We start from the raw sequence: 12,214 nt of genomic DNA on the forward strand, positions 1-12,214 counted from the left end.
CGTTTATATTTTTGTTGAGTATATTTGGGAGCATTATGTAGGATGCTATCCTTTATAGACTGACAAAGTTTGATCTGATTCAGATTACAGATTTGGGGGCCATTTAAAATTAATATTGAATACCCCATTTAATGTATATTTTACATTATATCTTAATCAAATGTGACCTGATCACCCTCATATTAAAAAGTGAGGTGCAGACTGGCACTCACTATCACCTGACAATGTCTGATCCGGATCTGATCTGGATTGTGGATTTTGTGGACGTTAATAATTTTTCTGTTATGGATTTACCTACACCACCAAAATTGGATGGAGGTTCCAATGTTACGCCTGTTTGTCTATCCTCCAGTTATCAGTCAGAAAACATGTGCCACAAAGCAATGACAAATTGTGCATAGCAGAGATAACCAATGTTCTGTGAAAATGATCTGAAAAAGAATTGAGAAACCAAAAAAGTTGAAAAGAAAAACAAACAAACAAACAAAAAAAACCCCTGACAACACCACAAAAACTTTGATTCAAGTGCATGAACTAAATACATCCCCCTGACATTACTTCACTTCTAACTGGATTTTGACCTTGAAATTTTTTCCAAGGTAAAATTTTGTGGAATTGGAAGCTAGTGTTGGGAGAGGTTTGTGCTCTATGAGCACGGTGCTCTAGTTTGATCAACAGATGCTTCCATAGGGTGATGCCCGAGTGTGAGATTTTGGAGAGAATTGTTATTGCTTTGCCTTTGACATTTCCAGGTTTGTAGGTGATACATTCCTGGATTCAATGGTGTAACGGTTTAGGATTAAATTAGTAAAAAGACTGAATTTTTAAACTTGTGTACATGATGGTCTCCACATTTGGTTTGCACTTTTGTACACGAATGCCCCTTGGTGGTAATTGCTTGAATTAAAGTACATAAAGGTTGTTGTGTCAATCAATCAATCTATCTCTGGAAAAAACTATACAACACTATGCAGCCACATGTAGAGTGAAACCCTATGATGTAGACAGTGTAGAGTGATCATCATCATCATCATCATATCTTATCAGACCAGACTGAGAGCCATGATTTTGCAGATGGTGTGGCATTTTTTAGGTTGTTATCAGTGACGTATATGCTTAGGGGGCAGTGTTCTGTTATGTGGACTAGGTCTTGTTGGGGTTCTTCACAACTACAGCTACTATCCATGTGCAGGCCCCACCTCTCCATATTTTTCCCTGTTTTTCATACTCCAGTGCATGCCCTGGTTAGTGCGCACCACTCTCTCCTACTGAGTTTATTTCCTTTTGCTAGTTTTTCTTTGGGGTCTTGTATTGTAATGATTGGTTTCGACTGAGCTTTCCAGGTATTTCTCCTAGTCCCTGCTGGGAGTGGCTGGACTGTTGCAAAACTTTTCCTTGATTTGAGGTGAGCGGGAACTCCTGTGTTGGTACAAAGAGTGTCTGGAGTCTGTCTGTTGTTTGGCCTTTTCAGCTCTTGCTAGCGCTTCCCTTGCTAGTCCATCACTCCCATCATATGGCATGATGTACGTTCTACATCCTTGAAATGCCCTCTGATGGCAGTTGTGTGAACTAATGCATTCAAATTCAGACAATCTCCACAAATTAAGTCAGTATATGACTTATATGATATTAGTCTCATCTAATGTACGAGGGGCGATTGAGACATTTTGAGCCTGACTCAGAAAAAAGTAGGGTGTGGTTCTCTGTCTTTTGCATTCTGAGAAACCAACATTTCTGGAGAATGTGTGAGGTTTTCACTCACTGGATGGACAGTTGAGAAATGTTGGTTTCTCAGAATGCAAAAGATGGAGAACTACACAATATTTTTTCTGAGTCACGCTCAAAACTTCTCAACCGCCCCTTGTACATAATAAGGTATTCCATGTATTCCGAATGATAAAATGAATGTTATGATGCCCATTGTTTGAGTTGTGATGGGTGATGTGAAAGTTTTTCACTGACATACATACAGTAAATACATACAGCTGCCTTTTATATATAAGGTTTCATATTGTAAGACTGATTTCTTTTGGCTGGTCCCATTTTGCAGTGATCTGATGCAGAGCTGCATATTCATTTTTTACACCGAATGCCCTTCCTGACACATTTCCAGATGTACATACAGAATGGAGGATTGGATGGACTTTATCCAGGAACCTTCTGCTTCGTAGTCAAGTGTGCAACCACCTGTTTCACCCGCATCCACGCAGAGACAGAGATAGGTGTGATAGGTGTCACAGTCACATGTCACACTGTTCTCTGGATAAGAAACATGACGGGAACAAACTGTATCATGTGTGCTGCATATCATCTGAGACAAATACCAGCATCAGAGTGACAGAAAGTGTGACAGTTACCTGATGACTGCACTGTGAGCGGGTACGTCAGAAAAAGCATCCAGGTCTGCCAGGCCCACGCTGGACGCACTGCTGGTCCCATTTCTGTAACCCAATTAAAAAGACGAGATCACGTGTTGTCTCCAGACATTAGACTTAGTGGTAGCTGTAACAGTGATGCAGGCCACGGCGCTGATTAGTTGGTGATAAAGAAATACAACAGCAGGGACAAGAGAATTGGGTGCTCATAGTGGCAGAGCCGGTGATTTATTTATCGCCTGGCAGTGAGTCTGGCCAGAGATGAAGAGGATGAGGAGATATGTAGGGAGTTGAGAGCAGTAGTGGACTGGCAGCCTTCGCAACAATGATCAGGGAAGGATGGAGTACGGCAAACCATTTTAACATTTATTGTGTAGACAAGCTTCACTTCATGGATATCCCAAAATAATTTATGACTAGTCACAATTCAAACAGAAGTTATCTAGTTCTACATTCTGATGTGTCCAAATAACAGTGCAAGTTGTCTAATAGTCACAATGAGAACATCAGTGTTGGAGGTCTTATTGCCTCGGCCTCGCTATGTAATGACTCGGTCTTGGTCTTAGCCTCAGTACCGCTAGTTTTTCCCTATTTTTTGCACTGTTTACTTCCCACCAAACAGTAACATTACGCATACGATAGTCTGTGCACACAGTCCTTGAACTGTTTTCTAGTCACCACAGTACTACACACACTGACACATGCCACGCTATGCTGCATCTCAGCATAGCAAGTACTAATGTGTAAAAATCTTCTGAAACAGCCTTGTCACTACCCAAGCATTATTATATTTATTCACATGGGTAATGTATGACTGTCTGTGATCCCAACACATTGCTTCTCAAATGGTACACAAAAGATTGTATCAAGATGTGTCCGACTCACTTGGTTGTGAATTGAAATTACGCGTGAGTCAATAGGAATGGGCCGCGGCAACTACAACAGACTTTGTGTAGTACTCTGTCTCGGATGCTGTGACCTCGCCCTTGGCTTCGAGTTGTTGTGACTTGGTCTTGTTCTTGCCCTCGGAGATCCAGGACTCAGCCTTCGTCATAGGGAAGGTGAACTTGACTACAACACTGAAGAATATCCATCTGAATTGTAGAACAAATAGATGTGACATACTGTACCTGTAATCCATCATAGATCTGTATTTACTGTATAATGTGAATAATCCTAATTCCAATTCAAAGTCTTTATAGGAGTTACAGCTCAGAGTTGTATCTACATATACAATATCCCAAATTCCTCAAAATTTGAAATATCCAAAATGTCTTTGGAAGTCTGAAAATAAGATAATAGTAATGGAAATGTACAGTACACTGGTGATTGCGAAGGTATTGTCTTTGGTCCTGAGTATTTGTCTCTCTGTTTAACTGAAAGAGGTATAAAACAACCGTGTTGGTGGAATGTCTGAGGGTTTGCCCAGAACACATTCATTTGATTTTTAAAAGCCACAGTCCAAGGTCAAAATTTTCGCTCAACATCTCTACTGTTGAGGTTCGTTTGAGGTGGACAAATATCATACAACAGTCGAGGTGGACTCTAATTGTAATCTGACTACATTCTAAATATTCTCACGGTGTCAAAACAGCATTTGAAACAAGCTGATCGTCGTCGGGGTGAATTCAAAGTGGTCACATCCAGCCAGAATGGTCCTCCTTCGCAGCGCGCACTGCAGAGGACCTCCACCACAGCTGCAGGGTGCAATTGTCATCACCACATCACTACAAATGCCATCATTCACTGGCCGTATGTCAGCTGGCGACACAATATGTATTCTGAAGAATATATCTTGTGTTCAGATCCATATATTTGAGACAGGACTAAATCCATCGGACATGCTCTCGCTCTCTCTCTCAGCTGGACATCAGCTGTTTAGCGAACAGTGGGATACTGTACAAACTGGCTCACGAACATGCACCGAAGCCATCAGATGATGTGAGCACACACACATGCAGCTGAGTGATCATTTGATCCAGCTTCACGCACATGCAGCACTGCGATTAGCTGTTATGAACTCATGCACAGCGCTGCGATCATTCAGTTGACATGACGACCCGCAGGGCGCGATCGTTCAGCTGAGATGACGACCCGCAGGGCGCGATCGTTCAGCTGAGATGACAGCCAACAGCACGGCTCTGTGATGCACTGCCTGCAGCGCAGCGTATTTGACTGGGGTGTTACCTGCACCTTAAAATATTCTGGGCATGCTGACAATTTACTACGCATGCCAGGGTATGAGTCATATGTCCCCCACATGCAGGACATAAGATGTAGGTAACTTATGGGATTGTTGACACACGTTTCTTATAACTTACTCATAACTATAAATACGTCCATTAATGCTGTTTAAAGAGTCACAGCGCTTCATTCATTCATGGCAGCGTTTACCACAGCCATCAGTCGACCCATCAGCATTCTGGTTGTAACAACACTGTTAAACCAACATAAACCACAATAACATTTAAAACCTCAACACCCCAAACTCCCATGGTGCATTGCAGCACAGCATCCATTGTTTACTGGTTAGGGATAATTGCTAATTTCTCCAAAAATATTTGTCCGATCAAAATGATCAATATTAGCTAACACCAGTGAACAATGGACATTGTGCTGCATTGCACCATGGGAGTTCAGGGTTTTGGAGTTTTAAATGTTGTTATTGTGGTTCATATGAGTTTAACAGTGCTGTGAGTGTTATTGATTTATTGTGTTTTTGTAGTTCAGTTGGTTTTGTCAGTTAAGTGTCATGTTGCTGCTACCATGAGTGAGAAGTGTAGTGCATTTGATGTCTTCTGCCACCATCTGTGTTTGTGGGTGTGTAAAAATAAAAGCACCTGCTTGTGGCACAATGCAGAAAAGACAAAAAGCTGTGTGTTTGTGTGTGTGTATAACTTTGATCACAGACGAACTGAGAAGAGCTGACATTTGCCATTTTGACATTTGTTTTGGGTCAAGCATGAATGCCACCAAAATGGAACATTGACAGGACTAATATTTTTGGAGAAACTATGGATAATATCTAACAACACTGAACAATGAACATTGATAATTACATTCTGGACCAGAGGTGGTTTCTCTAAGACTGCAAGGGAATCTCAGCTTCCCCTAAAATGTCAAAAAAGTAAGTGGTCAAATATGTACAGTTTAACATTTCATTGACTACAAATGCGTTAGAACACGTTCATCTTGAAGACGATTCCATTCAGAATCAGCTACTCATCACAAATTGACTGACTCTATTTTAACTTCTCATAAATCTTTTTCTCATATGGCCTGTGTTCAGTGCATTTACCCGTAGAAGCTGAGTGTTCGTTCACTTCAATGGGACTGCCTAGAAAGGTTTTTTTCATTCCCTCGAACCTCAACAGTCATTGGACAAATGCCACAATTTTGTCACACCCCTGGACGCAAAGAGCTGTGGGCAAGCCTGGATGCTGGATTTCCGCACAATGACAGGACGATCAGTCGAAAGGCTGAATCCCATTTTAATTGACAGCTATTTTGACATATAGGTATCTGAGAATTAATTCGCACATTTTTGCGTGTTTATGCATTTTTAAAATTAGGCCAGTGTTTTGCGTGAGCTATAAATCAGTCTGTTTTAAAGGAGCATGTGATATATCATATGTTTATACAGTGCTACCAAACTAAAAAAAAAAAAAAAAAATTGTACTGCAGCCAAACAAAATGAGTCTAAATCTGCACAAAGACAATAGAAATGGGTGAAACTGGTGATTCTCATGTGAGGAACATTCACAGATCGCAGGCATCAGGTACCAGATTAGACGTTGTGTGAGTGAGATCCAGGTGAGTGAAGCCCTTGTCACACATAGCAAGAATGTGCAGGAACCAGGCCGAAAAGGCAAAAATTGCCAAAATTGGGCACAGTCGGGAGGGAAACAGGCGTGGTCAGCTGTGTCATAACGCCTTCAGATGATCTCATCCACACCTGCATGATGGCATCCAAAGCGTATGTGGACAGGAGGTAGATGGCACAGACTGCTGTCAGATGTCCGCTGAAGACTGCCTGATGTCCAAACGTTTGGATGGCAAATACGGGGCCGGAGTGGGAGGGAGTGCTGTGTTCATCCCTTTGCACAGTCCCTGCCGGTACTGGACACCGGAGTACTACCAACGTATGGACCGGACTCACACCATATGTGTCAAAGCTGTGCCTGACACCTGTGACTGCTTGGCCCACTGCCAGCAAACTTTCAGCAATGGTGTCCAGTGGCACACGCAACACACGCACGCTTAGTGGCTCATGCAGCCATTATGAACACACACATGCACACAGCTGAGTGATCATTCCAGCCCCCCGCACATGCCGCACATATGTGTATGAAATATTGTACAAATACATTGCACAAATGTCAAGACCACAGAGACCAATTTACAGTATTATGGTTTCACTGAATTACAAAGAATTAATTTGCATGAATCTATGCAAAACATGTTGCTCTTGAGTGCCCCATCTTGTGAGTATCAATTTAATAACTGAGCAAATCACTCATCTTCACAATATTTTCTCAGTAACATTCTTTCAACATGATCCCCTGGGCTGGTTGTATTGGAGTTACATCACAAGCAGGATATCTGGGTAGTGCGAATTATAATCTGAATTTATGTGTATTTTGACTCAACAGAATTTAACATGAAATGCTTATTTTAGAATATGTCACAAGCGATGTTACAGTATCTTTGACATAAAAATATCTGAAATGGAATTCTGTCTATTCAAAATGCATGTGGAGATGCACTAACAATGTTACTCATCAGATTGTAAGGACAGATATCTGACCAGTGTCTTTAACTATGACAAGTCAACATTACTTTAAGGATATCGAGCCAAGTGAAAGTATGTTACCGCATATGTTAAAATGGTTTGCCACAGATGGTGAGTTTATAGGAACAGCAGAACCTATGGAGGTGCAAAGCACTTCTACTCGCACACTTTATTAGACATCAAACAAGCGTCTCAAATTATCATCACATTTATGGAGCCACATCAGTGACACCGAACTGAAAATAAAATTTGCCCCTGAAAGACATACTCGACTGAAAAGGAAAACACTGGCACCCAAACACATTGTACTGGGACTAAAGAAATGTTGCACTGAAAAATACACAATAAATAACATGGTCAAGAGACCCCGAAGTCCTTTGGACAAGGTAAGAGGAATTTTGATCAAATATAGGGAAAGTGGCATGAAGTAAGCTGTTCATGTGTACGTTCTTCTGGGAAGTATTCACAGTGCTTCACTTTTTCCACATTTTGTTATGACATAACCTTCTTAAAAATGGAGTAAATCCACTTTCTCCTTAAAATTCTACCCACAACACCCCATAATGACAACATGAAAGCATTTTTTGAAGGTTTTGCAAATTAAAAATAAAAAACTAAGAAATCACATGCATATAAGTATTGACACTGTTTGCTCAATACTTTGTGGTTGCATCTTATAGTTAGGGCTGGATCAGGTGACCCTGAACCATCCCTTAGTTATGCTGCTATAGACGCAGACTGCTGGGGGGTTCCCATGATGCACTGTTTCTTTCTCTTTTTGCTCTGTATGCACCACTCTGCATTTAATCATTAGTGATCGATCTCTGCTCCCCTCCACAGCATGTCTTTTTCCTGGTTCTCTCCCTCAGCCCCAACCAGTCCCAGCAGAAGACTGCCCCTCCCTGAGCCTGGTTCTGCTGGAGGTTTCTTCCTGTCAAAAGGGAGTTTTTCCTTCCCACTGTAGCCAAGTGCTTGCTCACAGGGGGCCGTTTTGACCGTTGGGGTTTTACATAATTATTGTATGGCCTTGCCTTACAATATAAAGCGCCTGGGGCAACTGTTTGTTGTGATTTGGCGCTATATAAAAAAAAAATTGATTGATTGATTGATCTTTGGCAGCAATTACAGCAGAGGTGGGCAACGAGGGCCGAGACACTGCAGGTTTTCCTTGCAACCAATCACCTCACCAGGTGGGTTGCTGATGAGCTTCTCCTCTGCACATAAACACCTGGTCATCAATGAAATCACCTGCGGAGACACCTGAACATTAATGAAATCACCTGCGAAGACTGGTAGCAAGGAAAACCTGCAATGTCTCGGCCCTTTATGGCACATGATTGCCCACCCCTGAATTACAGCCTCAGCTCTTCTTGAATTCGATGCCATAAGCTTGGTGCACCTGTTTTTGCAGAACCTCTCAAGCTCCATCAGTTGGATGAGGAGTGTCGGTGCACAGCCATTTTCAGATCTCTGCAAAGACGTTCAATCAGACTAAGGTCTGGGCTTTGGCTGGACCACTCAAGGACATTCACAGAGATGTCCCAAAGCCATTCCTTTGATAGCTTGACATGATGCAACATGATGCACCTGAGCTCAATGTTGGGCTTCATGTCAAAGGCTGTGAATACTTACGTACATAGATTAGATTTTTAAAAAAATTATTTTTAATAAATTAGCAAAAATAAAAAAAAAACATGAATTTCATCCATTTTGGAATAAGGCTGTAAAATAACAAAATGTGGAAAAAGTGAAGCACTATGAATAATTTCCAGATGCACTGTATTTGCCTGAAATTGTTGACAATTCTGGGGAGCCCTTGGGGGGAGTACACAGGGATTCAATCGGAAAGACCAACTTACCATGGCCAGACAGTCACCCAAGGAATGTCTGTGCCAAAGTTCTGAAAAAGAATAGATCTTCTGCAATAAGTCATACAGCATGAACAATGGCATTTTTTGCCCATTTGAGCTACCCTGGAGAGCCCTTAGAAAGACTTAACCCTTAAATGTTTTGTGTATCCTGGGAGATACAGACATGTGGAAGGCTGTGGGGGGAGGAGCATTAAGTATCTGTACTTCATACTGTGGGAAAACCTTAAGGGGTGATGGGTCAAGTACCAGGTCATGTGACTTCATGCCAGGATTCAAAACTATATTGATACATGTCTATCAAATTCCAAAATGGCAGCCTACGTGGATAAACAGACTGCTTATGAGGTATGTTCTGATATTTTTCATGTTTATTATATTTTGTTAGGACTTGCTTTCGTAAAATATTGTTCTTTTAGGATGATTTTATGTATTGTTGTTTAAAATAATGAATTGCATTTACACAGCTTTGATAATCAGCCATTGCATGTCTGTATCCTGGGGGATACATTGTCCAGATAGTGGTATAAAATAGGAACACTCATTCTCAGATATACTTGTGTTTTGAGGACTATACTCTACAGATAGTCAATCTGTCAATAATATCTGGCTTCTCCACTGTTGTGAAGCAGCCCCATTTGGTCAGAAACACCAGTGTCTGAAGGACTTTAGGTTGGATGTTGCCAAAGGACTCATCTACCCTGAAAAGCAGAAAGGGGATGTCCCTCCAAAGAAAATGAAAATACACCACCAAAAGTAATCAAGCAGCCAAAAGTCCCCAGGCCTGTGGATGATAGGAGATATGACAGGATTGACCACTTGCTTATTCTGTCAGTGAAAGGTCAATGCAGGATATACCAGGGTGGACAGAGCTCTATCACATGTCAGAAGTGCAATGTGAGCCTTTGTATTGTCACTGGTCAAAATACTCACAACTGTTTCCTCAGCTTCCACTGCCAATAGGATGTTGTTAGTGTAAAAGCTCCAGAGGGAAGATGTTACAGTTAGAACAGGAGTAAGAGCTTTTCTGTACATGTGTTAGTTTGTTTGTGTATACATGTTGGTTAGTTTCCGGTGCTCAATACATGTGAATGTGAATCATTATCAATTGTTCAAGATTTTCCAACTTTTTTAAAAAAAGTTGTGTGCAAGATTTGAAAGAGAGTAGCTAATTAATTGTCTGTAATATGTTTTCAAAGTTAAAAATGAAATATTTTAAAAGTTGGAAAATTTTAATTTCATACAGCAATTAATTAATTTTCAAAAAAATGTACGAGGTCTGTTAGAAAACAATACGACCTTTTTATTTTTTGCAAAAACCATATGGATTTGAATCACGTGTGATTGCATCAGCCAAGCTTGAACCTTCGTGCGCATGCGTGAGTTTTTTCACGCCTGTCAGTTGCATCATTTGCCTGTGAGCACGCTTTGAGTGATGAGTGGTCCACCCCCCTTGTCGGATTTTTATTGCGAGTAAAATGTCTGAACGATTTGGAGCTTTGCTGCATCAAATTTTTCCAGAAACTGTGAGAGACAGCCAGGTGGACACCATTCGGAAAATTCAGATGGCTTTCAGGGACGATTTTATGGGGATCACACAGATTAAGGAGTGTTACAGCCGGTTTAAAGACTGCCCACAGCGGCTGAAAGTGCGCCACGCTCTGAGCGGTGATCGACAGACTGAAACGACCAGATCATTTCCAAAGTGAAGGCTGTGTTGATCCGGGACATCGTCTGACTACCACAGAAATGGCAGAAGACGTGGACATCAGCACTTTTTCAGCACATTCCACTGTTACAGGAGTTTTTGTCATGGAAAGAGGAGTGGAGGAATGTGCCACAGAGCCGCTAATGGCGCGGGACAAAAGCACCTCCGTGTTGGTCTGACAGGACGACTTTCAGATGGCTTTCAGACGGCTTTCTGTGGCTTTTCAGTCGTGTGAGTATCCGAGAAATTGTGGATGAGCTGGACATGCCAGAACATGTCCCGTGAGGCTTCATCATGGCGTTGCTTTGTGCCATGCGGCTCCGTCCCGACGCGCGAATTCCTCCGCTCCTCTTTCCATGACAAAAACTCCTGTAACAGTGGAATGTGCCATTCATTTCCAAACTGAATGCCGAACGTTGATCCGGGACATCGTCTGACTACCAGAGAAATTGCAGAAGACGTGGACATCAGCACTTTTTCGGCACATTGAGACAGATGTGCGGTGAATTCGCATGTCGGGACGGAGCCACATGGCGCAAAGCAACGCCGTGATGAAGCCTCACAGGACATGTTCTGGCATGTCCAGCTCATCCACAGTTTCTCGGATAGTCACACGACTGAAAAGCCACTGAAAGCCGTCTGAAAGCTGTCCTGTGAGACCAACACGGAGGTGCTTTTGTCCCGCGCCATTCGCGGCTCTGTGGCACATTCCTCCGCTCCTCTTTCCATGACAAAAACTCCTGTAACAGTGGAATGTGCCGTTCATTTCCAAACTGAATGCGGAACGTTGATCCGGGACGTCGTCTGACTACCAGAGAAATTGCAGAAGACGTGGACATCAGCACTTTTTCGGCACACAGACAGACGTGCGGAGGAATTTGCACGTCGGGACGGAGCCGCATGGCGCAAAGCAATGCCATGATGAAGCCTCACAGGACATGTTCTGGCATGTTCTTCCCACTGTAGCCAAGTGCTTGCTCACAGGGGGTCGTTTTGACCGTGGGGGTTTTACATAATTATTGTATGGCCTTGCCTTACAATATAAAGCACCTTGGGGCAACTGTTTGTTGTGATTTGGCGCTATATAAAAAAATTGATTGATTGATTGATTGATGTCCAGCTCATCCACAATTTCTCGGATAGTCACACGACTGAAAAGCCACCGAAAGCCGTCTGAAAGCCACCTGAAAGCCGCCCTGTGAGACCAACACGGAGGTGCTTTTGTCCCGTGCCATTCGCGGCTCTGTGGCACATTCCTCCACTCCTCTTTCCATGACAAAAACTCCTGTAACAGCGGAATGTGCCGAAAAAGTGCTGATGTCCACGTCTTCTGCCATTTCTGTGGTAGTCAGATCAACACAGCCTTCACTTTGGAAATGATCTGGTCGTTTCAGCCTGTCGATCGCCGCTCAGAGCGCGGTGCGCTCTCATCCACTGTGGGTGGTCTTTAAACCGGCTGTAACACTCCTTA

At 42.5% G+C, this 12,214-nt stretch overlaps 1 protein-coding gene across 1 annotated transcript in view; it reads right to left on the reverse strand.

Annotated features, from left to right (window-relative positions):
• Positions 1–12,214, reverse strand: part of sphkap (SPHK1 interactor, AKAP domain containing) — a 207,383-nt gene that overhangs the window by 20,191 nt on the left and 174,978 nt on the right. The window contains 1 exon segment of the mRNA XM_034168147.1: positions 2,358–2,441. Coding sequence (XP_034024038.1) covers positions 2,358–2,441 — 84 coding nt within the window.

The sequence above is a fragment of the Thalassophryne amazonica genome, chromosome 4, assembly GCF_902500255.1.
Source record: "Thalassophryne amazonica chromosome 4, fThaAma1.1, whole genome shotgun sequence".
In the NCBI taxonomy this organism is placed as follows: Eukaryota; Metazoa; Chordata; class Actinopteri; order Batrachoidiformes; family Batrachoididae; genus Thalassophryne; species Thalassophryne amazonica.